General features: G+C 42.7%; 2 protein-coding genes across 6 annotated transcripts in view; both read right to left on the bottom strand.

Annotated features, from left to right (window-relative positions):
- The window catches only part of TIMM44 (translocase of inner mitochondrial membrane 44), a 28,929-nt gene extending 26,156 nt beyond the window's left edge, over window positions 1–2,773 (bottom strand). Inside the window, exons 1-2 of the mRNA XM_082331298.1 lie at window positions 2,741–2,773; window positions 2,386–2,437 (exon numbers count right to left, since the gene is read on the bottom strand). Coding sequence (XP_082187424.1) covers window positions 2,386–2,394 — 9 coding nt within the window. The 5' untranslated portion in view covers window positions 2,395–2,437; window positions 2,741–2,773. The remainder of the gene's footprint in view (window positions 1–2,385; window positions 2,438–2,740) is intronic.
- HNRNPM (heterogeneous nuclear ribonucleoprotein M) lies at window positions 863–27,378 on the bottom strand. 5 transcript variants are annotated; one of them, XM_082331294.1, is made up of 13 exons: window positions 27,192–27,293; window positions 14,733–14,850; window positions 12,058–12,255; window positions 11,511–11,664; window positions 10,388–10,437; window positions 10,021–10,081; window positions 7,910–8,011; window positions 7,280–7,324; window positions 6,845–6,916; window positions 6,281–6,379; window positions 2,741–3,522; window positions 2,386–2,437; window positions 863–1,556 (listed from the first exon to the last, which is right to left on the bottom strand). In XM_082331294.1, the coding sequence occupies exons 2-13, from the start codon at window positions 14,832–14,834 to the stop codon at window positions 1,393–1,395; spliced, it is 1,881 nt and encodes a 626-aa protein (XP_082187420.1). In that variant the 5' UTR covers window positions 14,835–14,850; window positions 27,192–27,293; the 3' UTR covers window positions 863–1,392. The 5 variants fall into 5 exon arrangements, with proteins under 5 accessions (XP_082187420.1, XP_082187421.1, XP_082187419.1 ...); XM_082331295.1 differs by lacking the exon at window positions 27,192–27,293 and adding an exon at window positions 22,649–22,737; XM_082331293.1 differs by lacking the exon at window positions 27,192–27,293 and adding an exon at window positions 14,936–15,627.
- Between the last annotated feature and the right edge of the window lie 582 nt (window positions 27,379–27,960).

Here is a 27,960-nt window from a genome sequence, read left to right as displayed (position 1 = left end):
GGGAGAAAGGGTTTAGAGACCAAGATCAACTTGTGGCATTTTTTTTCCCCATAGAACAACTCTAAAAATCGTTAGAACACCTCGTTCGGGAAGCTATTTCCCCACACTTAGGATTTCTGACGCCACGCTGGCTCCTGCAGCACGCTTCAGCGGTACGGTAACGCGGAGCACAGGCACCGTCGGGTGACCGTTCAGCAGAAGGCAAGTCGGATAAGCTTTACCTTAATAATTACGATTACACTTCAAACGGCGTTCTGATGGGAGAGTGCACCAAAGCCGCTGGCGAATTTTGGGAGCAGTGGTCCTCACCCCTCACTTGCTCAGTATCGTGGAGACGATGCTGATGTATCCCAACGAGGGGGATCATCGGGAGGCAGTGGATGCCGCTGCCTCCGCGCCAGCCAAGCCCTGCCGGCGGAACCAAGCCCGCCATGAGAACAAACGCCTTTCCCTTTCCCTTTACTCCAAGAATTTAATTTCGGAGGCCACGCAGCTCTCAAACTGAGAGAGTTTGAGAGTTTAAGGGCAAAAAAATCCTGTCTCTGGCACAAAGCTTCAGCTCTCCTGCCACAACAAACTTTCCGTTTGTGGTATTAAAACTGTATTTCTTGCAGGAGAAGGTGAAATATCCCACCTTCTGCCTTTCACCTGCACCTCGCCCCTGACTGGAACCGATACACCTGTGTGTGTGGCCCCTGAAATGCTCCACATTAGGAAAAAAAAAACAAAAAACCAATGTTTTTAAATCCGTTTTCAGTTCAGGCCTTCAGAATGGCACTGACACAACCGAAGGTAGAGGATATTTTATTTATTTTTGTTTGTTTGTTTTTAAATCAGCATTGCCACTGGAGAAAAATTAAGCTACCAGCCTTTTGCTAAGAGAGCTCATCGATTAGGTCTGCATACAGGAAAGGGAAGCCCCCCTCTGCCCCGAAGACATCCAGACACGCATGCGAATGCGCAAATCCATCATTTTAAAGACCGATTCGTACTGTCATAAACTGCCAACCAAGAGGAACATTCTTTCTTGACACTTCACAAATACAAATTCTCGTTTACTGAGCTCAGTTTACAGATATTTTTGCAAGCATAGGATGTGCTGCCAGTAACGGATGCTGTGACTGAAATCTTTAACTTGCATTTATTATCAAAGTCATACTGTTTACATCTGTAATGTCAACAAGATGCCACAACTACAAAAAAAGATTGTGCACATTGCAGTTCCAATGCAAAAAACAGTAAAATGGAAATCCATTTGTTAAAAAAGTAATTAAAATTACTCCAGAAAGCAACTGAATTGTTTTAACACCTTTACATCCAGTCAAATTAAAATGGTTAACAAGAAAAAATACAAATTCAAAAATCTGGTATCAGTGTTAAAAAGGCAACTACTTAAGCATTTCTATCAATTCGCACATCAATCTCCCTCCCACGAAGCTGTATCCCATTCATCATACGGCAGGCTCGCTCAGCTACTTCTGGGGACTCAAATCTAACCACACCACATCCTTTAGACTTCCCATTCTCCATCTTGATATCAGCATACAGCACATGACCTTAAAAAGAAAAGAAAGGCTCTTGTTTAACCCAGCAGCTCCGCGTAACTCTCCAGTACACCTTTAGAAGCTATCATTGCTTTGAAACGTAAAGCCGCAGGACAACTTTACCAAGCCGTTGTTTTAAAGAAGTGTTCTCAGTTTAAGAGATGAATTAATTCAAACTGGTTCTCCCAATTCGCACTCAAGCAGCAGCATCAGAAGTAGATGAGCGGAGCGAAGCACGAGCTAACAAGCCCTGTCCCAGTTGTCAGCGCACGCTTCGCATCGTGACTGAGGCGGCTGGGACTTGGTTTTGCCATCAGGCAAGCAGCACAAGATACCGGGGAGCAAGGTCTGGGCACAGCAACCGCTGCCACGACAAAACTCCCCGAAGCTGAACAGCACGCTCAGCAGTCAGGAGCGGAATTCAGACTTTTTTCAGTTATTTTTTTAAGGACAGTTTTCCCAGACAAATTTAGACAGTAAGAATCTGTGCAGGTGCTTTTCAGCAGTTCTCAGGACTTCTGTATCTCCATTCTTATCTCTTTCTGCAACTACGAAGAGGCTATCCACATGATAAACCCAGCCCCCGAGATGGAGAAGGGAACAAACGCCGAGAAAAAGGATATGCTAACTGGGTTTATTATTTCTTTTCAACACTGCAGAACTCTTGCTGGTATAGCAGGGCTGGTAAACATCCTCACTACACTTGTCAACGTTAAGATCTAGTACTGAGTCTGAGTGACATTTTAGTTAGGATACTAGTGTCAGGGACATACAGAGCCAGGAGTTACTGTGTAATTCATACTCAATTTTCAGAATAATTACCAGTGACAAAGTAACTTACCACATTCATTAAATTTATCTTTCAGCATTTTCCATGTAAAATCAAAAGGCAGCTGTGAAAAGAGAAGAAGAGAGCGTTACTGAGGATCTGCTGCACAACTTGCAGGCACTGCCAACTCTTCAAAACGTGTTTTCTGTCCTGGGACGGCCACTGTTCAGCATCGTTGTTTACAGATGCAGAGAGCTCTTCTCCTGCTAGGGAAACAGCTTCAACTCACAAAAGCCGACCTAACTCCCCCTTTGGCAGCACCCCAATGTTAGATATTCTGACTGAAGTCAGCTGAGCACAGATGAGATCAACATGTCAGTACCAATTCATTTCAGGAGGAAGGAGAGGTAGGAAGGAGGCTACTCACATTTCTCACAAATATCTGACAGGCTTTTCTGGCCACCCCAGCTGCAGGTCCTCCAGTTCCTCCAAGGGAGCCTGCAAAATTGCCTGCAAAGTTTCCACGTTCCATGTCCATTGTTCTTTCAAAATTGCTTCCCATTGCAAGTCCCATTCGATCTATGCCTGCTCCCATGCCCTGTCCCATAGCAGGACCCATTCTTTCCATATTAGTGGCTCCAATGCGCTCCAAGCCCATTCTCTCCATGCTAGCAGCACCCATACGATCTATTCCTATTCTTTCCATAGGAGTGGCACCTATGCGATCCAAACCAGCTGGCATTCTCTCTATGACCTGACCCATTCCAGTTCCCATTCCAGCAGGGACCATACGCTCCATACCTATACCCATTCTATCCATGCCAGAACCCATACGTTCCACGCCTGATCCCATTCTGTCCATAGTGGTGCCAACGCGGTCAATGGCAGCGCCCATTCTCTCGATACCAAAGCCTATGCCAGAACCCATTCTTTCTATGCCAGAACCCATTCTCTCGATAGCTGGGCCCATCCTCTCAATGTTAGGAGCGATGTGATCTATGCCCAGAGGGGCCATTCGGTCAATGCCTGAACCCATTCGCTCCACGTTGGAGCTCATGCGATCCAAAACGAGACCCATCCTGTCTATTTCTGACCCTACTCTCTCCATCCCATGCCCCATCCCGGAAGGTATTCTTTCTATTCCCGAGCCCATACGATCAATGCCAGGTGCCATCCTCTCAATCCCAGGAATGCTGGCATTTCCGCCACCTGGAACACAACACAACAGTTTATCAGTAACCATACAGGGACAAAAAAAAAAACCTAACGCATGCTTACAGTACTGAAATGCTTTAAGCTTTATCATCATTCAGAAAAGTGACCGCACGCTGTGTGCTCTGTTGCTGCAGAATACGAAGCGAAGTTTTATTTCGGATGGTAAGAAGAGCACCGTTGTTGATTACGCAGACCATCATGACTACAACACGTGATTTAGGGGAGCAGTCATCTCCTCACTCATACTAGAGTTGGGATTATCCCTTCGCTAAGGAGCTTAACTTCTGCACGCACAAAGAAAGCCTTCCAAAAAAAAAAACCAACGGAGAAAATTTGGAAGGCACATGCAAACCTAGGAGAAGATCAGGCGGCAAAAGCAGTATTTTACACATAATCTTAGCTGCTAGCTGTCCTGTGCAGTACACTGGGGATTACACAGCAAGAGCAGTCATTTAGTAACTGATACTCCAGTTCAAATACAGATTGCTTGGAAGAGGAATGAAATCACATCGTCCTTGCCAGGCAACTCAGATTGCTTCTGCCAAGCCAGGGAGAGACTTTTACAGGAAAAGCTTGCCCAAACCTAAGAGCCCTCTTATCGCCAGAACTCCAAGGAAAAAAAAAAAAAGCAAATTCCACACAAGAACCACAGCAGAGTGACCATTATAAACTCACAAAGCATGCTTGGCCTTTTAATGTGGAAAGAAGTATAAAAAGGTTGCCTGTGCCATAAAACACAGGTGAGAATAGGGTTCCTATAGCTGCTACATCAAATCCCTTGACTGAGTTGTCCTGACTCTGCTACAGAGTCTTCAAGTTCCTGCAGAAGGATCACTCTCCTATAGTTTAGGCCATTTTGCTGTTGTACGAAGGATCTTAGCTTATCTATCAAGTTTAGCACTGCTGCACTGTAAAAAAAACAAGAATCATGTTGAGTTTGCTTCCTATTTGAGGGGGAAAAGCCTTGAAGAACGTGCGTACTTCAGTTATCTACATATATTTAATGAAGAGAAACAAGTTACATAACCCTAAGATAAGCCTATGCTCAAGAAAACTGAAGCAGCCACATTTCCAAACAGCATTCATCCTGCTTCGCTATTTCGAGCTTCAGTAGTACCTTAAATAACGCAGAATGGTTTTGAGTTACGTTGACATTTGTACTTGTGCAACCAAGTTGGCTTTTTTTTTTTTTTTAAATGAAGAAACAACAGCGACGAACGCTGAGTATTTCTTCAGCTGAAAGCCAACAGCGGTGTGCATTTGTTTTTAGAGTCTCCCAGAAAAGGGCTAATCCTGTGCAGGCAGGCAGAGCCAACTCTTGGTTGTTAAATGTTGTGATTCAGTCATTAAGCAAATAAAATTAATTCTGTAAATTGGGAAGGGGGGGAGGTCTGCCTACTTCGAGATATTTGGGTTCAGCTTTGTTTCAGAGATTCTGCAGTTTTGAGTACTTCATTACTGAAACAGTCCGGTATTTCCAGAGTCACCGGGCAACCTGCTAGGAAGCTAATGGTTATACAGGCAGCGGGAAGGAGCAGGACTTTGTTTTCACTGAAAAAAATTTAGTATCTTACCAGTAGTATTTCAAAAATGGACAACTGCCAGCAAAGCTGACAGTCTACATTTTTTTTCCCTTACTCTTCCAGTAATCTTTTTTTCAGAAGTGTTTTAATGCATAATATTGCTTATCTATTTAAAGATTATCTCCCTCAAAACTATTTTTTATTGCATTATGATAGATATATAAGAAAAAAAAAAAAGCAGCGAGTTACCGTAACTGAATTGCTGCTTCAAGTGCTTTGAGTTTTTTGAAGGCTATATTTGCTTTGCAACCTGAATTTTAAGGGAAGACTATTTTTGTCTGTTTTTTTAATGACTTATAAAAAAAGATCACCTTCCCTTGCATACAAGATCCAACTTTATCAAGAGTCATCTGAGTTGTATCAGCAACAGTGTACTGCCTTTCACTTTCTTTAAAAATTAATTTCAGTGATATCAAATTAACAGAGCACAGCAATAACAGAGCAATCTCAGGAACGGGCTGAATCAAGCTGTATGCACACGGAACAGATGCTCACTGAAGACATTAAAAATGTTCAAGTTCTGAATCTTTCCACAAAGCATGATTTTGCCATCTCAAAGCTGCTACAGACAGAACAGTACCGCAAACACTGTCCTTGCTCGGTTCAAGTAGTATTTTACACCAAGTTATTTGCTATACTGATAGTCTTCCTTTTCCCGCTGGGGTTCAAAAGGAAAGACCAACAGAAGAACACTGATTTTAGTGCTGCATGAGTTGCGCAGCAAGGCGTTCTCTTCAATCACCTGATGTGTGAGTCTGTGCCAGATTCCTGAAACATCTGGGAGCAAGGGAAGGAAGTTAAGGTTTCATCATATTTTTCCTCCCTACTGTCTAGGCCACAGACGACATTTTAGTGACAGGATTGGGTCACGCATCGTTCAGAACCTTCCTCTTTGGAAGTTTAGCATGAAGTTTCAAGACACGAGGCAGTGTAGTAAGCCTGTCAGAAGGTTTCCTGTTGCATCTGAAGTTCCATTACACAGCCCCACAGATCACTACCAGTGTATCCCTCTGCCTTCTGTACAGCTCTTAGGAGTCTGATCAAAGCCAAACTATTACAGCAAATATATATAAAACAGTCTGTTTTGTTCTAACAAAACACGCACAATTTTTACGTACAGTTCAGGTATGAAAGGCAGGTAGTAAAAGTACTTAGCTTAGTGTACGTACCTATTCCTCTCTCCAAGGTCTCTCCAAAACTACGAGACATTCCCATTTCATTTCTTCCAAATTCTCTTTCAAATCCTCCACCCATGGCACGATCCATCTCTGAAAAGATTAAGTTGGATATGTTCTTCAGGGTGTCCAAATGACTCCTGAGAGAATGTTTTAATACAGGCCTAATTTTTAAAGATTAAGAGCAAGGCAAGTTTTTTTTAGTATGGTCTCCTGATCATTTTATCCATGTCTTCTTGAGACGAAAAAAAACAACAAAAAGCAGGACTCATCTCAAGATGGACAAACACATTCAACGCAGCCACTCTGCTCTGGAGAAGTCTTTCTGGTGACTAGAGAAGAGTTTCTCTCTTGCTAAACTAGTCCTTCAAGACAACCTCAACAAATCACTTGTTTTCTGCAGCTCAGAGGCCATGAGCGACTTGTGGACACCACGTCAGCTGTAAGCTCTTAAGTTTCTCCAATAAAAGGAAAATGACCAGTCTAGAGAGCCTCTCCAGGGTTATACTTTCAGAGAACACAAGTCAGGAGTTGGATATACAAAAAAACAATGCCTACCACTCATTCTGCCCATGTTCATTCCAGCTGGGAAGCGACCAATGTTTTCCATGCCAAAAGGACCTTCCATTCCTAAAAGAAAATATTTTTCAGGGATTCTTTAGCAATGCATTTCCACTTAACACTACACTTCACCCACATAAGCTGCTTTCACAGAACATTTCCACAGGCACCAAGACAACTCTGTATCACAGACTCACGAAAACAAAATTTGGTCAGAATTTGGTCACACCGTATCTCCTAAGCCAAGGGCAGTTTTAACAAGTCACACGACAAAAACACCTCCAGCAGTTTTATTAATACTCAAAAAGGAACAAGTTATTACTAAATTGGTGACAATTTCAAAGAACACAAATGCCTGCTAGACATATAGGGCTAAGTTTACATGACTTTCAGAAAGCCCAAGCTATATACATGTCAAAAAACACAGCTTACCTCCCATTTTATTCATTCCAAAGCCCATGCCTTCCATTCCCATTCCTCAAAATAAAAGAGAAAGCTTTATATAGCAGACATAATTCTACAAAAGTTCAGCCATTAGGCTGGCTGTAGAAATAGAGACCATACAACATGTCCACTGTTTGGACTGAAGAGCTTACATGTGATAACTCTGAGTAGATTGCAACATTCCTTCTCAGAAATTAAAGCAGCAAAGGGGAAAAACCCATAGGCATTTATAAATTGAAAGCTGAATGTGTGCTACTTTTTAGGTGGCTCTTTAAAACTTGTGCTATTTAAACATATCCTAAACAAAGATTTGCAAGCCCACTAATAAGTGTTAAAAGTGACAGATGGTTTTAAAAGTTTAATGTATATTTGCAGTGTCTGCTGCTCATGCTCAAGAGTCAGAAAATGAGAGCTGTGCCTTGACCACAGTGAAAAAAATGGAGCAGTTGGTTAAATTCAAGTTTCCATTATCAAGCTCATTACTTAGCTCAACAAAAACTCATTTGGCTTTAACACTCCTTTAACACTTCAACTTTTTGTGTAGGCAAAACAAAGCTATCTACCTTCTACATAGCTTAAAGCTCTCATGAAACAAAAGCATAGGAGTAATCTTCTTACCTCCAGGTCCCATGTTGCCCATTCCCATGCCTTTGTTTAAATGATTTGCATCAATAGGTTGACCTCCAGGTCCTAATCCCATGCCAATACCACCAAGACCATCTGAAGAAAATATTCAGATATCAAAAAAGCCTTCTTTCCATAGTTTGACAAAACAGCAAGTTTTATTCTTAAGTAATTGACTTTCATTCTCCAAAAAGCTTGCTGTGTTCCCACTTTGGGGTGTGTACTTAAAGCATGAAAGTGTATAGTAAATCCAGAATAGATGTGTCTTGAAATATACTAAAAACTGTCTCAAATATTTTTTTCTCATAATCCATTTTCCATCTTACTACTGAGAAAACTTGCTTGTTTGGTTGGTTTTAAGCTGACTCCTGAAAAATAACTGGCTAGAACACTGCTTATTTTGTGCAACTCCTCAATCTAAGGAGAAGAGAGTGGGCAATTTAGTATAAAGATCTTCTAACCTTTGCACAGTATTACCCTTGATTGACAAATGGCTTATTTCCACCTTTGCCAAGGTTCTTCCCTTGTAGGTAAGAATTTAACCACAAAGTTCAACCTATCATTATGATAGCCACCTATAGAATTCAGAGCACACAGCCAGCCTCTTCTCTGAGCAAACAAAGTGTATCATTCCCAGGCATAATTTTGAATCTTCCTGTACCCAAACGAATTAAGAATTCCCCAGTCCAAAGAAAGAAGAAAAAGCCCTCATATTTTCCTTATAGTTAATCAGGAAGAAAGAGTTCTCTGCTTGCACTTGCATCAAACAACAGCTTAATGGCATTCTTTGCCTATGAGAAGAGGACTCCCTCATTTACAGCTCAGCATAATAAACACAGGAAGCGTTGAATCTTGTTTTAAAACAACACAAGATACCCCATCCCCGCCCCAATAAAGGCCAAGAAACAGGCTTCCATTGGTATTTGTTGAGTTTTATGCAAAGATAATTAAATTGGAACCCAATGACTTTCTCTTGAAAAAGAGGTATACCATTACAGAAAGTCAAGGCAGCAATAAAAACCACGAGTGATACTGCTGCTGAATAAGGCTTTGACAGATACACAGAAAACTGAGCTAATTAAGGGATGGATTGGTTGATGATCACTAAAATTGTGCAGGTTAACAGCACACAACAGGTTTGGTTCCCATGCCCAAGAAAACAGCAACTGGCTGAATTAACAGAATTACGTTAACAGCCACACTTTATATTTTTGCGGTATTTCAACAAATTAAGCCTGTGTTCCCCCGCCTCTAGCTCTTCCCTTCCAACTCAGACTCTTCTTGTGCCATACTTTCAGTATCAGTATCTTATCACAGCACAGTGAGGTTGGAAGGGACCTCTGGAGGTCATCTGCTCCAGCCCCGCTGGCTCAAGCAGGGCCACCTAGAGCTGGTTACCCAGGTCCATGTCCACACAGCTTTTGACTATCTCCAAGGACGGAGACTCCACGGGCTCTCTGGGCAACCTGTTGTTCCAGTGCTCAGTCACCCTCACAGTAATGTTTCCTTATATTCAGACGGAGTCTCCTGTGTTTCCATTTATGCTTACTGCCTCTTGCCCGGCCACTGGGCACCACTGAAAGGGCCTGGCTCCCTCTTCTTTATACCCTCCCCTCGGATATTTATATCCATTGACAAGATCCCCTTTAGAAACCTGAAGACCTGGAAGATAGTCAGGCCCTCAATTCAGCCCTTTCAATTAAAGGAAAAACATTAGATACCCAGAACACCATCACGTAAAAGGAGGCACACTTTTCCCTACTGACTGATTAATTACGTTTCCATTAAATCCCACTACTAACAGTAGTTTTACAAGGCATTGGGGTCTTTGAATTGCAATTGAGAGATTTGGAAGCCTTGAGAACGTGAATGGGATACTGTTTTAAGACAAGCTTCTAGCTATGAGCTGAAAGAAGTATCCAGAAAAAAAAGATAAGACTGAGCAGCTCTTCTTTACTATTTCCCCCTTTGATATTATTCAGACCATTTGGATCCCAGCTTTCCAAAGTCTGAACCAGAGTCTTACTGGGGCTGGGATCGGGCCCCAGGCGCTGAACAGCAAAATAAAAAAACATAACATGTTCAGTCATGCAGGAAAGACTTACGAGGAAGTTGTTGGGGTCGCTCTGGAGGAAAGAAGTCTCCTTTGGGAAAGGCTCGCTCGTCCTAAACACAATTCAATATATTAAAGTTTGCGAGAAAAGTAAGAAATTATTTCTTGCCTTTTTTTTTTTTTTTAATTAAAACACAGAAACTTAAAGCTAAAGCAATCTTCACTGCATTTATGATTGTCTTTTAGCAAAATAATCAGAATTAACCTTCCCTCATGGCGTGAGCTGACATCACTAGGAATTAGGCAACTCACACATTTCCCTCCTGCTGTATTTCAACTCAACCTTGAAACCACACATCACCCAAAATCAGGAGCACAATTACGCGTTCAAAAAGCAGTAAGAATTTGAATGTACTTACCATTTTTACATGCATCGGTCTGTCAAAGAGCAGCTGCCCATTAAACATCGCTATTGTTTCACTAAGGATCATTGTTCAAGCGCTAGAATCACACAAAGTCTTACAGCTCTAAGTGCTATCTGGTGCAGAGTACAAAAACCCAGTCAGAAAACCACGCCTCTCCGGGTCACTTCTTGAGCTATCGTTCAGATTATCAAAAATCCTTCTGCCTTCTTCAAAACTAAAAAGCTTTGAAATCCAAGTAACTGAATATTCAAAGAATGGCTTTTTAAAATTAAAACATGAGTTAAAAATACTCTTCTGGTTAAGATTAAGGTCATTAAGAGATCACTCAAAACGTGACTCCAAACCAGCCTAGATGTTTAAATGTTTCATCAGTAACTGTAGCCATTTAAAACAGGAGAAAACAGGCAAAAGTTCCCAGCATTTCCAAATCAACAAATAGCCAGATTTTGAAGTATGCCACACTTAGTGAATCATGTGAAATTTGTGTAAGTCTTGCTTGCACAAGGCTTAACTTACTAGGTGCACGCGCAGAACAGAATTAACATTCAAATAGGAAGAGAAACTTTGGGAGGGGAAAGAGGGAAAATATTTTCCTCCTTTCCATGCCACAGCCACAAGCTGAGAGATCACGCACACAGCAGCATCTGTACCTTGTCGCTGTTTGGTTTGTTTCGTGTAGCTTGCCATGCAGCAAACCATGGTGTGCATAGTGTAAGAGCAACGCAGCAGGGCAAGCCATCTTACATTGCAAATGGATTTGTTGCATTCCTCCTTTACCTCCATCACAGGAATTTACGACAAATCTTTTCTCAGCAATTGCATTTTAATACTAGCTACAACCTAGAGACAGAAATTTACTGTTTGGGCTAGAAACACACATACCCACGTGGGAAAGAGAAGCCACTTTGTTAATGACTCTGAGCAAACGGCAACAATTCTCTCAAGATGGACTTTTTTCTCGTTTTCAGTTGTCCTGACGTTTTCCATCCACTGCAATGGCTTGACTTTCTGTGACATGGCAACATCCTCATTCGTAACACTACAATTTACATTTTCATCCTGCTTTGTTTACAAAGTTATTTGCCTACTATTTACCATCATTACTCTTCAAGGATACATATAGCCTGAACAGCCTCTATAGCTTGCTCAAAAGTGACAGTGCCGATCCCGCGACTTTTGCCATCTTTATCTTCTAGTATGTCTGCCCGAACCACAACACCGGCCATGCTGAATACTTCTTTCAGTTTCTTCCAACCAACCTTGTAATCCAACTGGAAGACAAGTGATATTGGAAGCATGAGAAAGATTTCCATCAAAAAACAGCTTTAGTGTTCTTACGTTTCCTTTCCCAATATCAGCAATCTTAAGAAACAAGAGTCTTCACAGAGATAGGATAAAATTTAAATAGCATAAAGAACGCTACAGTGCTTAATGCAACGTTCCTGGCTTTCTTCAAAAATACAAATTAACAGACACCGTAACATATAGGATACATCTCAATTTACAAGTCCACTAGCACAGAGAATCAACAAGGCTAGCCACAAAAGAAGTTACTACTCAGTTATACTGGAACAGAGCTGAAAGTCTAAGGCTTTTCTCCTAATTTATTAGATTTAATTCAGTTAAGACCCAGATACTCTGTTCACGGATTACACAGGACTTACATTTGCAACAAAGACAGTGCTTCCAAGTCTCCCTGCCTGTAAGGCATGAATGATCTCGTTGGGTATGTTGGGATTGTTGAGTATACTAGGTGGGATATTGATCATGCCGGGGCCGCCCGGGCCGGGACCAATACCCATTCCACCAGCTGCTGCCATGACCTTCTGCATTGCTCTCCTGGCATGCTCACCGTCAGGATCCTGCAAAAACAGAAACAACATACTCTGTTCCCTCGGGACTCTACTAAACACGTGGAGATTTAGCAGCATGACTAAAACAGTCAAAAGAAGAAGGGGTTTCCCTTTATACGGGGCTGTCTGCTCCCTACAGGTCTCCAGCCAACTACTTCACATATCATTGCCACCCGCTAATTTATTTTCTTTTAACCGATATGCCAGCACCCTTCAAGTTATCAAGTTATTCCTACTCATGCATTTCCCCTGATTCTGCAAGTGTTTATCTATTATTCAATACCAGCAATAAACCTCACAGTTACGTCTGTTCCAAAGACTGATAAACCCAGAATGGCACTGGGAAGGTTTTGGAAAACAAATGCCAGCTAACTCTTGGCATCTTCAAAACAATTTGTTTACCTTGCACTTGGACTTCTTTACAAGACAAGATACAGTGTGTAAAATTTCAAGAAGATTGGTTTGGGCGACGCTTTTTTCCCCCACACACACACTGGCTTTCTAACCCGAAAAAAAACCTTTTAATGTATCCCCCTATTACTATATAATCTCACAATTTTAGGACATGCTAGAGAACATGAAGCATAGGATGAAGAATTCAAGGAAGGAAATAAGATTAATTATTGTCACTTCACTTTATACTGAAAGTGAACGTAAGCACCTTCACAATACAAGGTGAACTTATGTTACTTCGGTTGGAAATGTCACACTGTATTCAGTGAGCAAAATGCACCAGCACTGCAAGACTGCTGAAGAAAGTGAAATGTCAAATAGAATTAATTAGTCAGAAATACAGGTGCTTTAAAAATAAAAGCTATTTGAGTTAATTTGAGTCTTGATCTGAAATTTAAGACTAAACAATAGCACTTTTTGGAAACAGGAGAAAGGATAGCTTTCACATTTCAGCTACAGAAAATCATAGTAGTCTGAGGTGGAGAACACATTAAAGTGAATACAAGTCACTTCTCAATTTAAATTTCCTATTTCACTGTCAAAATAAGGTATTGCTTAAAACCAGATTAGCTCCAATAGAAAGCCAAGAGTGGTTGTCAGACAAACTAAAGTCTTCTGATCAGGGAAAGAACTTTATTCTGCCATCAATTTTTATTATGTCACTTGAAGGCCTTCATGCTCCTCAGCAGTGAGACAGCCAACAAGGAGAGGTACGTACCAGACAGTTGGCAAAACTGATGCTCGTGGTCACCCACAAGAATTTAATTCAGTCCACACAGTCAGACTGGGGCACTTGGCTGGGGTATAAGTGTTGCTCAAGTCCCTAATACTGGTAAAATGCTTCTTCACCGATTTCAAGTATCATTTCTGTTCTGTGTCATACAGACAGAAATATTCAAGTATGACAACAGTTTCATGAAGAGTTGGGCAAATGACAACCACCTCTTCTCAAGGACTGATACCAAAGGGCAACCCGACTTCCAGTACCAATGGTGTATCATTAACAGGAAACCTGACCCAGAGGTGGCCCACTCTCCATAGCTTTTTCTTCCAAGGTCCCCTTAGAGAAGCCAGTGCCTGATAACTTCCAGGTGCAGCTGTATTTTTCTAACCTTCCATTTCACCTCTTCATTCCTTTAAAGGGTAGCAAGAGGTCAATAGTGCCAGAAGATGGCTTGCGCCCAGAAGCAGGCTGCTGCCCCCAGAGTTCATTACTCTACTTATAAAATCTGCCAGATCTGAGAAGCGCTGCCACTTGCTGTCCCCGTCCTTCTTCCCAAGCGCTCCTCCGACTACAGCACGGAGCGGGTTGCTCAGGGCAGACCTTCTGCACACATTCTCTGTCTCATACTCATGCAGATGTCTTTCACCCCCACCATTAAGTGGGCAGGGCACAACAGAACATTAAGACTGCTTAGCTAAGAACACAGCTCACATACCCTAAGGCCGAGAGTCAATGCTAACACTGAAATAAGTTCCTTTTTATTTTTAATTGAACCTTCAATGTAGCTACAGGTTCCAAACTGCTGGAAGAAAACTTTAAGCTTGGCAATGGTTAAGAATTAACTCATGGTACGGTTGAGCATGTCATACTGGTTGACAATAGCAAAGCCATTAAAATGGAAATAAATCTTTGATGTATTTCAGAAACCAGCTTATTCTACAGAACTGTTTGTGGAATACATTCATTATGATGCAGAATTAAAAGGGAAGGCAGTCAGGAACAAACAATACTTAAGCAGGTTTCTTCTTTAAACCACTAAATGAGAAAGTACACCTGCAGTTAAAGCAGTTGTCCGAGTTCTGCATTGCTACCATCAGCACCTATTCTTTAAATCAAGTTTAATCTTGACAATCACGTTCAAACTCAAGGTCAGCAGTACATGCTGATGGTAAAAAAAAAGGTTGACGGTCTTTTTTTTTTTTTAATCCTATTTGATGAGTCCTGCCTTTTGTCAATTATTCTTATCTACAAACGAGTCAGCCATAAACCTTGACTAAGAACTACCCCTTCACCTTCAAATTCAACATACTGAAAGAACAGATGCACGTCTTACTTCTTTCACTTTCAATGGTCTTCCACCAAGACTATGCTTGTTCAAAACCTCTGCAGCCTTTTTCATGCTTTCTTCCATCTTGAATTCAACAACACTGTGGGGATACAAGACATCTAAGAACATTGCTTATTTTTTAAGAGTTTCCTCATTTCTTACTATAAATTCATAAGTGAACTTACGCGCATCCCTGATGAGATGATTTCACAGGCGATTAACAGGGAGGAGAGGAGGGAAGAAAGAAGAAATAAAGTAAGTAAAAGCACAAAACACACAAAAAACTTTTTTTTTTTTTTAAAAAAGTCAAATCACATTAGTTAGCCCTAATAGCGAAAATAAATGTAATCTTACCCAATAAAGCCTTCAATACTTGAATTCCATAAGATAAAATTTCTTATGCGTTAACAGGATTAATCTGTAGTTTCTGAAGTTGTAACAAACAGAACTAAGTCCCGATTCTCCAAGAAAAATACCACACGCTTCATGTGACCTGTTCTTCTCTGTCATACAGCAAAACCCTTGCCATATTCTCTCACCCTAAATCCATATCCTTCGGTACAGTTAAGTGTGCTCCTACTATTTTTTTCCTCGTAAGATACTGTCGCTGGACTAAAGGACTTAGGTACCTATGAAGGCAATATGCATTTACATTTAGGAATTGAATTCAGTTTACTGGCACAGGAAGCGTAGTTTACAGAACCTGCTTTTGCACGCTGGCCTTACAAATTCAGCAAACCACTACAGTGACGTTTTCCAAAAACACAAGTATTACTTTAATATTCCGTACCACTATACATACTGCTAGGGTCCATGGGTCATTCAAACAGCCAACGCCAACTGAACACAGTGGAAGACCACCCTAACGCTGTTTACAAGGCCCCATCCCACCTCCTCCCCACCCCAAAAGAAGCTTTAAGCAATCCTATGTTATAGCCACTAAGCATACACACTCTCTACCTTCCTGACTTCGTTTCGTTCCACGCCACCATACAGTTACATTTGTCATGTAGAAAATCCACAGAAGAAATCTCTCAAACACTTACCCTTGACTTTCCTTCAGCGTCCATTAAGAGCTCCACGTATGTTACCTCACCAACTACAAATCAGATTCCAGACGACACATATACCAAGGGAGAAAAGCCAAGAAAACAATGGGAATTTAGAACAATCAACAACCGTGTATGGAGCCTCTGCCTTATAAGAAAGCCCAGAAACACTCCATGTTCTCTAGACCACAAAACTGGACAATTACAGGTATGCAGTAAAGTCTTAAAACAGTTAAACATGTTCTTGATTTTCCTCCACTTCAAAAGCCAGCTATTTCCACAATATCAGTTTCCTTGATCTTTAGTACCCACTCATTACTTGAGGCAATCCAAATCCCTGGGAAAGTCTGCAAGAACAAGTTTCCTTCACTTTACATAGTATGCAATCTTGTCTCCATAGCCCAGAACTTAAACGGTTATTTGCTTTTCTCTGGATTTAAAGACAAACTTCCAAAACGGGGGTCAGACTGAACCAAGAGACCAAGAGATCACTGACTGCCTACTATTTATTTCAGCAGTTTTTAGCCTTTTGGTAAGCCATAACAAAATAAAGTCAATTTTTTACCTTCAATAAGTGGTATTAAACAGTCTGCCATATTTGCTCCCAAGACAAAACCATCTCCAGCAACAGGCAAAACGCACTGGAAAACTCTATCTGCACCTTTCCTCACAAGATTAGGATTGCCTTCTTATGACCACATAACCATATCGTGTACCTCCGGAATACAACTACCGAAATGGCTGCTGCCTTTGAAGTGACTGGCATACAGAAGAATCGGTGAAGAAAACTTTTTTTTTTTTTTTTTTCCTTTTTCTTTCTGGTTTTAGAAGTCCTAGTTTTTAAGTTTAAGACAGGAGGACTCCAAGTTGCATTATCTGAAAGGTGGAAAGCTGTTTTTGTGGGAAATCGTGACCCAGTCTGAATATTGCTAGCATACTTTGAGCAAGGAACTGGAGTCTCACATTCAAGAGTCTCTTAGCAAGGGGCAGAGAGGCAGGAGTGTTCAGCCTGACCTCCCTCAGGACCAGTCAGTTACAGGACCCCTAGTGTCATTAGGCAACACGAACAAAACGAGACGAAAGGTCTCTCGAAGCTGGAAGAAAAGGAATGCTTAATGAAATCACTACTTTTTTTTAATCTCCATTTCTTATTTAAAAAAATAGTTTAGCAATATCAGCATTCCAGCCAAAGAACAGTTAGCTAGACAGAATAAAACTCTGATCCATTCATCTTTTTATGAGGATAGTGTTTGGGACTGGAAGAGGCTAGCAAGCAAGTCCCTTTGAAAGGGACAGGGCAGATCGGAGTGTCCAATTGCTATCCACAGCTTCACTATCTAAACAATAGTTCTTAAAATAAAGCATAACAAAATTAATACTATCCCATACTCTGACCAGTATGAGATCATGTAGTATACATGGAATTGTTTCCACAGTCTGTGTAGTGAAAGGGACTGAGCTGTAAAGAGCCCTCCTGGACTAGTCCGTGGTGGTACATGGCGGCCGTGCACCGACTCCAAATATTCAGTGTTACCAAGACATTCTGAAGCCATCCATCTCAACAGCAGCAGCCAGCGTCCAACCAAACTTTGATCAAGAATGCAAATGTGATTCAACAATTTATGTAGTAAGACGACAAATTCCCAGATTGCCTACAATACAAAACCACTCCATTTCACAGAGGCCAGAAGTCACAGGTTAGAAGTCCATGACTTTGCTCCTAATAACACTACTGAGCCCCTGGATCGAGGGCTCTCCTCTCCCAACCGCTAAGCGAATTCAACTACAATTCTTACTTCAGATCCACACAAACACTTCCAAAGAAGTTTGCCGAGCTTGAACGTAACATATTAAATACGATTTAACATTTACTCTTTTAACGAATCTCTGACCTCTGAACCACAAGATTTCCAGGAGTCTATCACAGCAGCAATTGTTTGTCACTTGGAAAATCTAGTATGTGCCAATTTTGCTCAGTGCTCCACATTCAAGCCTTATCGACACCTATATTAAAAACTAAATATACATCTTGAAGTAGCTGTTTTCCTTCGGAGGACATCTGAACTTCCTGAATAGCCAAATCAAAAAAAAGCAGGGGGGAGGGGAATGACACAAGTAGTGTAACAGCTCAGTATCCAAGACACCAAGTCCAGAGTACAGAACAACTGCAATAAAAATGCTTTTTTTCACTTGAAAAACATGTAAAACGATTCAACATGACACTTCTTCCAGGAGACTATTGTTTGAGGCTGGCAAAGGAAACTTTTTTTAACAACCTATGCTGGGTCACATTTTATTTGGCTTTTTTCTGGATCCCAAACCACAGTGTATCAGAACGTCAGGCATCGGGGATAAAGCAGAATAGCAGACAAGGGTAGCCTACGACAGTGCACAGGCAATTAAGCCATGGAAAAGTACCAACAGCAGATATCCATGTACTAAACCTGCTTCAGAGGGCAAAAGAAACGCACGGTGATCCAGGCGGATTTTCTTTCTGCTAGAGAACAGTTGGCTTGTAGCAGGAAACGTACCCTATATCCACAAGTGAAGAAATTTAATTCAAGCACAAGAGACTGTTACTTAAGGAACTCAAGTTTATTACCAGAGCAGCCTTCAAAGGGAGATAAAACTTGCAGAAAATACTAGCTCTAAGTCAATGCAAGTATAATTAGGGAACATGTTCCTCATGGTGTCTTTAAGACTTAACTTAGAGCAGACTGACTTATTTTTTTCAAACCTCACACTTGAGAAAGTTCAGAAATTTGCTGTTTCCTAAAACAAGAGACTGAAGCAGAAATCACTGCAATAACTAGAAATACAAACCAAAGGAATCTCCAGTGTTACTTATTACAGCCGTCAGGGTGTTTACCCTCAAACTCTATATCCCCTTTCCAAAGAAGTTCATCTGCGTGGAAAATTAAGATGTTCAAGCCAGGTTGGTCTGTCAGCATTCAGATATTCTCCAATGACTGTTCAGAAAGCTCAGGTAAGTATGTCCATATGGTGATTTGAGGCACGGCTCAGAGGGATTCACCTAGCCCTAAAGACATATCTGGGAAGTAACCAGGATAACAAGCTCAGACGTAGATGTCAACTTGTATGATTCTAAACTTGGGCAATATGATTTTAACAGTTAGCAACAAGCCAAGAAGTTCTGAAAGGCGTGAAAGGGACAGAGAGGCAAGTCTCAGCAAGAGCAGAAGCACAGAAACTGAAAAAGGGGTAAATGCTTTCCATCACGGTAATTTCTTTAGCCTACACGTCAAAAGTAAATACTAAATAGAGACGGAAGCCTCTCAAGACATTACCAAAACTATATGGATGTCCCATCATCTTCTGAAGCAAAGAACTACAAGCAATGTGACGGATTCAAGAGGACCCTGCCATCAAAAGCCTAATGCTTCCAACGTGAGGCAATTCAGAATTGGCCACAGCTCCTCCTTCATTTACAGTGTTTTAAAGCTCATGACAGGCAACCCCTAAAAAGTTACGTGGGGAGCTTGGGCTGGGGAGAGAGAAAAGAAACATGCTTTATACATGTAGGAAGCTTTAGTTAAAAGCGGAGAAGAAAAACATTCTTCCCAAAGTAGAGACAGAGACGAGTTTGCAAGCTATTCTTTTACAGTAGGGGAAGGGAAATCTCACCTTTGCGTGAGAGAACTCAGAAAAAATATGGGTAATCTTGGCTCTTTAAGAGCCCAGGCAGGAAAGAGGGAGTGAGAAAGCTCATTGCAGCCACTGACAAAGGACAGTGCCTCCTTGAAAGGATGGTTAAGGCCAATGGAAATAGAGCAACTCATTAGCACATCTACTGAAAGCAAGGGGGAACAAGTCGGATGTGGAACAGCACTTCCACAGGGCTTATTCATCCTTTTTTCTTTGCCCACCTAAAACTTCAGTCTGCAAGCACACTGCGACAGCATCTTGGGCACGGAAATGCAGGGGACTCTCCAGTAACAGCTGTCTTCAGGTACTGGAGTAACAGCTGTTAGTACCGAAGTAACAAAAGTGCTCAACTAACATCTGGGATCGAGTACCATAGCAAGAAGGCATGAGTTACATCTTCAGGAGGCCACAAAGGTTCCAAAAATTTCTGGAGATGAAGCAAGAAAGAAGGCAGCCCATGAAGTTTAGCAGCTGCTCTTCTTCACAGAAAGTTCAAGCTGGGAAAGCTTTGTTGCTTCTTTTCCTCACATCTGTTCACACATCCAGGTTTTGCTAGGAAGAGGGAAGCGTGCCTGCTCCACAGTACAGCTCTGCCTCACGTAAACGTGGGTGCAGCCATGCTAATACCAACAGTCTCTGGGGTGTCCTGGCATCTCTGAATGTGACACGAGCATGGCCTTGACTGCAACCGCTCCTGGCTTTGCAACAGAGCAGACCATCGTTATTGTCTCATTTTACAGCTAATCTTTCTCCTTTTATTGTACAGCATCTTGCTGCTCTGGTCAGGTAAAGGGTTTAAAATACAAAATTCTTTATTTCCCAAAGGAACCAATAAATGTCTCAAATTCAAATACAAGCTCTTTTTTATCATATGGTATCACCTGACTTACGCCAGCTGCCATGAAGCATTACCATTTTTCTCCCTAAGACAGAGCCATTTGTTGGGGGACAGATTAAGACATCTATTTAGCATTCAATCACGTTTACGTTTAGACTCCACTTACATGCTGGAGAACTGCTGCCTCATTCTTCTCCTGACGCCATTCACCAATTGCCAGTTATCAATGCTGATTACGTCAGTTTAGTAGAACCTTGTGTTTGTCAGCCAATACAAGGGAGTTTCAAACAAGAACATTTTTTAATTTCATTAATAAGTATGTCATACTGCATACCTGTAATTGAGTTTCACCAACAAATACACTGAAATGACTGAACCAAGGCATTACTCTTGAGAGAGATGTCACCTTTAGAAGACTTCAGATGTACGCATCTGAAAAATCCAGGTTGCAGAAATATGAGCAGACCTCAAAGCTCACGTCTCCTAAACCATACTTACTGACGCAAAACAGCCGATTGAGGTGAACTCCTCCTACGTTCAGCAACCTGCTATGCCATTGCTGCTAACAGCTTACGTCTTCACGACTGCCAAGCGATGGAGCAGTCATGAAACGCCTATGTTTACCCTTTGTGTACAGATCTGTTTCACGTGCTCCCAAAACCTTGAGCGTTTGGCCTGTAATTCTTACACTTACAAACCAAGAATTCTAACGTTTAGATTTTTCCACGGTCACATTCCTGGTTCTTGGAACTACTATGCCTTGTATCAAGAAGTACCGATTGAGCAAGTTCAAGCACAGCACAAGAACACCAATTTGGTAGAAGTCAGCGACTAATTGGAATGAATCGCAACTACACAGCAAATCTAAACTGTTGTATTTTAACAAGCAGTCCCAAAAACCAAGAACAATGCTTCTCAATGTTTAGCATCACAAGCCCTGCAGACAGAATGAAGAGGGTTCAATGTTCCCCTAGGAGTATCTGCTGGAATGAGTAGCTGAACAGCAAGGCAGGAAACAATCTCACACCGGACTTTTCCATCCACGTGAACTGGAGAGAAACCACAAGACACTTGGAACGGAATTCAACATAGTACTTAAAATTAGACATCTACACATACAGATACGCCTATGAACCAATGTATCTTGTGTAGCAAAGTGAAAGCATAGTTAAGGCAAGGGACCATTCATAATTAGGGTCTGTCAAAGCAGTCTTTAAGATTGTAAGTCCTCATATTACTGAAAACCATTGCTGAATCTCAAGCATCAACGTTTCACAGCCTCTAATTATGGAAGTTTCCCAGGGCTTATAGTCCTGAAGTTCGTTACGCAGACTCGGTTCCATTTTGCCTCCAAAGACAAACATTTTAAAACCCTGTGGAAATTTGTTTTCCCATTCATTAGGCCACACCTTGTGAACACATTAACTACCCTGCCTTACCTAGTTCAAACACAAGTGAACACTGATCACTATTTTGCGAGACATTTATGACTGATGCTATGTATTTTAGAAGTGACCCACAAGAGGAATGATTGCATTAGTTACTCTTAACTTGTTTTGAGACATTTTGATGATGGAGAAGCCAAGTATTTTCTTGCCACTCCGCTGTATTTCCAAGGTGACTTGAAAACTAGTAAGTTGGGCATCAGCTTAAAGAAATAACACTACGTTTAGACTTGTCACCACCTGAGAGTAGTCAGCTCAATTTCTGTATCTTCTTCAAGAGATGAAGATGCCAAGGTCAACAAACTAAGGCGGCTCCCATTCACGTGGGACGGTTAAATAGAAGTGGGGAAGGGGGAAACACCAGGAACATGATTTCCAAAGCCCTAACTGCGTTGCAGCACATGACAAAGCACAAACCTGATTTTTCTTTTTTGCAGGTCACCCTTAAATACATTTTACTGCTATCAAACGGCAGTATGGATCTTTATCTAAGCACAAATCACTACCAAGTTGGGGGACAGAGCTATATATACACACGCCAGATCAGCAGTAAATAACTACCTTTATTACCCAAAAGACATTAAAATGCTTCAGAAAGTTTTGTTGCATGTCAAGGCTAAAATCTGACAAAAGCCTCATTTTTTCCCCCCTAAGAAAAATATTCTTTTAAGTCTCCGATGAAGCACTATTAGCTATATGCCAACATGCCTATAAAGGAACTATCCATCTGGAAGGCTGCCAGGGAGCAGATGTTGTGCAACACCCAAAAAGGCCTCGAGAAGACCTTTTACAAAACTCATGTCACTAAGTCCACCCAGAACTTCAACTCTTAAGTTTACAAACAAAGTCAGCCACAAGTAAGATGACAGACATCACTTGGCCACCTGAGTTGTACATTACCTTTCTCTTTGACCAGGTCTTTCAGAGACTGCCACTTCACATCAAACGGAATATTTGTAATAAAAGCTCGGTATCTCTTAGCAGGATTAGCATATGGCTCAAAGCGATTTCCTCCTCTTTTGACACTTTTCTCTTTTCTTTTTTCATTTTGGCTTGGTCGTTCACCTTCACTGCAAGCAAAGAAAGATAATCACACACATTAACTACTCTGGAATTTGATCAATGTCATACCACCTCTCGGAACATAACTTGTTACATTCTTAAAACTAAATCAAATCTTGCAAAGTTTCATCCATTCACGTTATTTACAAAACTGTACACCTCTCAACCAAAGCTGGTACGCACAATACCAGATCTACACAGTGCACTGTAACAAAGATTTCCTAACAGCAGACAACTTATGTCATGAAGCCCCACTATTTTCTCCCACATTTATCCAATGTAACCCAAGGTTTCGATTTCATAAGCTGAATCCCTTTAAAGCCGACCAAGCCTCACTCCGTCTCCTCATGATGCTCCAGACCAGATGTCCACCCTATTTATTTTCTCCTTAGCACACTATACTACTTAAACACCTTTAAGTCAAATAATACATTGATCCACTATATTTGTGGTCTCACACTACAAGAATTTTAACAAAATAATCCTCTAACTAAACACTCAGGTCAATGACTCTTACCTAACAATACTTTTTTCCTTCTCCAATTGCTGCAGTTTTTGGACAACACAAATTCAAAGCCTCTGTGCATTCCAACAAACGTACCAAATAGTTCTTTTAAGTATTTGAGAATACCAGCTCTAACAGGTCAAAAATTAAAAAGCTAGAAATGAAGACTATTTCTCAATCAACCTAGATGACCATCAGGGCTTAACAGGTCACAAATGCCGCTGAATAACAGTATTTTAAAAAAACAGAAGAATTAAATACTTCAGCCTCAGCCTGACATGATTTGCTTAACTAATCCAATTAATCTCCTTGTCCACTGGTTGAGAAGATGCAGAAATACATCTTTAGAAAGAAGTCACGAGAACACATCAGTCAAAAAAGCTGGTAAAGTTTCTAAAACTTATCTGTACATACACTGAGCTTTTGCTCAACTTAAGACCTATGTAGCCCTGCAAAGTCCAAGCCACGTCAGAAATTCTGGCTCTGATGTGAACACACTTTTGCATCAACACTGTCCGTTCCTTTAAAACCATTTCAATCACTGAACAGATACAACAGCCTGCAGGGGGGGGAAAAAAAAAAAGCAACAAGTATGCAGATGTCTGCAAAGTTGTATATTGGAGTGAATTCCTCATTTTTATTACATAGCAGACTACACTTTTTCAGCCACAAGGATATGTTACAAGCAAACACACAAAAATATTGTATTTTACAGATACAGCTATAACTGCAAGCAGAATTTGGCTCTAAGTATGGCCATCATGTATCACTTCATGTCAAAAAAGACATAGGTTCTGCATGTAAGTAATATGCTGGAAAAGAGGTCTATATAAAAAAGTGTTCTTTAGTTATGCACAATATTTATTTCACCAAGAAGTGAAATTTTTTAGACTTTCCCTCACTGAACTTTTTTAAAGCTTCTTGAGTAATGAAGTAATTAAAAATGCAAAAACAGATTCAAAATAGGACAATCCTTCTGACACCTTAACTTCTGTTTGGCTGAAGAAATAACACAAAATTTAGTGCTGGTGTTAAAAGCTACACCCAGTTTTTTATGGTTGTTCCTCAAACTGGAACTATTTACATTCCCCCAGGGTTGAACTGCTGTATAACGCGCTTCGAAGTAATGCGGTATGATGCAGACATTCTTTGCAATCCTGCATTTAAGGCTCCCAAGTCAGCTTAAAAACACCTCAAGCTTTGATATACCTGTAAAGAATTCAGACGAGCCACAGTACCTGCCATTAAAGGCAAGCATTAGCCTAGAACATATTCCTTATCATATTCAGCATAACAAAATCCAGCCAGGTCAAAAGAAATGTCAAGGAAACTACTTCAACTGCAAAGTTGTTTTTTGTTCTTTTGCAGGATTTCAGACACCACCTCCGTGGGTTTCACACACCAAAAGGACAAGAACAGGCAGGCACAGGCCCACAGAGATAGCTTAAAAGATGTGGTCACCAAGTATGAAAACAACAGGGCATTTAGGGCTTCTTTTAAGAGAGTTCTAGACAGCAGGAAGGAATGAGCCCCACATCACCTCCAAAATACACCATGCCTGCCTGTGAGTATCCCTAAGTGGAAGGGCAGGAGAGAAAATTCCCACAGCAGCTTTGCCCATCCCAATAAGCAAGCACTCTGAGTAACTGTGATCCATTTACACCAAGGCTAATGCAAGTGCTGCAGAAAATAATGCACTTGGGTAGTTAATTTCAGAAGATATTTCATCTACTCTGATTTTTTTCCTTGGGTTACACAACTGAAATGCTTCATCAAGACTAAAGAAAAATTTTCCTGTTTGTGGTGCGGGTAGAAGGAGGAACTGAAAGGGAAGCTCTTGTTTCTTCCAAAGAAATGAACTACTACGCACATTCCTCTGCAAGATTTCTTAAACATGTCACCTAGACCCAACGAGTGTACCAGAAATCACTAAGAATCAAAATCCAGCATAGGCAGATCCCCCTTTCCCCCTCACCAAGCACACTGAAAATATGTTCACATGAACATTGGCATTATCACTGTAGACGTGTTAGCTTTGCCACATGGAGCTTGGTATTACAAACATACTTGCACCTAGATAAAAAGACAAGCTCTCTGGAGAGACTCCAAATATAATGGGGGCCAGGAAAAAAAAAAAAAAATCAGAACAAAGTAGACATCTTTACTTATACTTCGAGGAATAAATCATGTCCTCATATATGACAAATTACTGATTATATATTACCTAGAGCTGCAGGCTCTGCTGCAGTCACCAAGAGTGAGCTTTGAAGTGTAAACAGAATCTAAGACACGAACATCCTCCACGTACCAACTACCCAGCGTGAGGGGGAGAGAAGATGATGGGAAGATTCCTCCCTAGCCCTGGCTAACGTATTACATGTCACGGTATCATGTGCCATGGTGGCACTGGGATCCCCACCCTCCGGGATCAGAACTGCCTCCGCTCCGGAACAGGCACGCCTGCTTCTACCCGTCAGGAAGAAGACAGAAAGAGCTGCGTATGTCAGTATTTTCTTCAGTTGCCATAAGCACAGTTTAACTATTTTGTGTTGGAAAAAAAAAAATAGATATGGGCATTTTTCCCAAAAGGTGACACTTGGGAAGCCGACTACCTTCCTGGTCATGTGAAACACAATCCACAAACTCAGGCAGCAGAGGCAGATGAGAGCGGTTTTTCAAATTGAGACACACTGCCATCTCCTCACCATACCCGTGTTATCTCCGAATAACTACAGACCATCAAACCGGCCTCTGTTATTCAGATCTGTCAGCTCTGGGTCAGACTACAGATATGCAACACACCTGGGCGTAAGAGCCTGCAGCAACCGGCAGCCTGACTGACACACAACTGTGTAACGCACCCGAGAACAGTGGATAAACAAATCTCACCTCAAGTCTGAGAGATTACTCACAGAACATCAGGTTCAAAATGCCGATTCTTATCTCTGCGGCATTTAAGGCCTAGGGCCAAAAATTAACCGAAGAAAATGTGTTCTTTTTTCCACAGATTTGGTATTAAAAAAAGCTTTGCTAACTATGAATTTTTCCAAAACGAGGTTAGCATTAACATAGAAAAGTGACAAGCAGTTCAAGCTTTTTCTGCTTACAATTCCCACATTTACAGACTTAGATTTGTAACCCCTGCAGATTTTTTTTAATTTCCATAACATCCCGTTGACATCAGACACACAACCCTTACTTAGTGCCTGCCATCACCTCCCAGCTCTCACCCTCCAGGCATTTGTCTCTCGTGTTCCTAACCCACTCCACAGCTAAATCATCAACCACGAAACAGAGCACGCTTTGCTGCAAATCTTGCAACAGTATGGGAGATGACTGCCTAAGCAGAGCCTAACTCTTACAACCTACCATTGATAGGACAAAAAGTAATTAACTCGGAACATCAAAACCCATCTCGCTGGCCCAGCCCGTACCTCTAGGGGAGGCTTTAAGTCGCCCATTAAGGCCCAGCAGAAATATTTTCTAAGCGGGATAGGCAAAGGTCCCCCCGGCCGCCGTACCCCGGGGCCTGCGCGGTGCACAAAGCTCCAAGACGAGGGGCCGGCTCCTTCCCCGCCCCGGCCTCGGACCGCGGGAGCCCCCGGACGCGCCTTCCCGGGGCGGCTCCGCGCCCGCCAGCCTCCGCGCCGCGGCGGGTAGGCCCCACCCGGGCTCCCGGACGCGCCTGGAGCCGAACAGCGGCCCCAGCCCCGGTAGCGGCCCTAGCCGCAGTCCCGGCCCCGCCGACAGCCCCCCCCGGCGCGGCGGCCCCGACCCCGGCCCCCCCTCCGCGGCTCAGGCCCAGGCCAGGCCCGCGGCGCGGGGAGGCCGCATGCGGCGCGCCAGGCCCAGGCGGTAGCGCGGCCCCACAGCGACCACCCTACCTCTTGGTGGGCGCATCCCCGGTACTGCCTGCCCCGTTAGGCGGTGGCGGTGCCGCCGCCGCCGTCGCCGCCGTCGCCGCGGCGGCGGCCGCCGCCGGTTCCTCCATTTTCCCGCCGGCGTTTTCCGTAGCCGCCGCTACCGCCGCCGTCGCCGCCATTTTCCCAGCCCTGCGCCTTTGTGTGAGGAGAGCCCGCCCCGCGCGCTGCGCGCGAGGCACGCCGGGGCGGGGGCGGGCGGCAGCGGCGCCGCGCATGCGCGCTGCGGCCTCCGCGGCCGGCGGCGCCGTTCGCTCCCGGGCCGCTCCCGGGCCGCGGGGCCCCGGGCAGCCGCATCGGCCCGGTCCCCGCCGGCTGCCCCGCCGAGGAGGCAGGGCGGGCCCCGCTGCGGGCGCTGCTCCCTCAGGGCCTGTCAGCCCGGTTCTTCCTCGGGCGGGTTCGGCCCGGTTTTTTACCTCAGCCCCGGTGGCGGGGGGAGGTTTAACGGTAGGGGGATGCTTATGCGCACGGTGCAGCTGCGGTGGGGCCCCACCAGCATGGGAGACCCCCAGCTAACCCAGGGGATGTTAGCAGTATGCATAACGGTTGTCAGGATTACGTAGCACGCTGCTGCTATGACAGGATTAGAGCTCTTACCTTATGGATCGCTTCACGTGCACTGCTTTGCTCAAGCTATCGCCCTCACCGGTTCCCTGGTTTTCCCCCATGTTTTCAGCAGCCGTCTCTAGTTCTTGCCGAGCGTCACCTCGCACTGAGATGGGAGG

The sequence above is a fragment of the Platalea leucorodia genome (assembly GCF_965183815.1).
Source record: "Platalea leucorodia genome assembly, chromosome: 21".
Classification (NCBI taxonomy): domain Eukaryota; kingdom Metazoa; phylum Chordata; class Aves; order Pelecaniformes; family Threskiornithidae; genus Platalea; species Platalea leucorodia.
This window is presented reverse-complemented; position numbering and strand designations above follow the sequence as displayed.

Bases quoted from the DNA above. Each gene is read 5' to 3' on its own strand.
- HNRNPM (XM_082331292.1), bottom strand. From the start codon at position 27,357: ATGGCGGCGACGGCGGCGGTAGCGGCGGCTACGGAAAACGCCGGCGGG. The intron at 10,082-10,387 runs GTAAGTACATTC...AATTGTGTTTAG, and splicing joins GACCGATGCATGTAAAAATG to GACGAGCGAGCCTTTCCCAA. The intron at 6,917-7,279 runs GTAAGCTGTGTT...ATTTTCTTTTAG, and splicing joins TGGAATGAATAAAATGGGAG to GAATGGAAGGTCCTTTTGGC.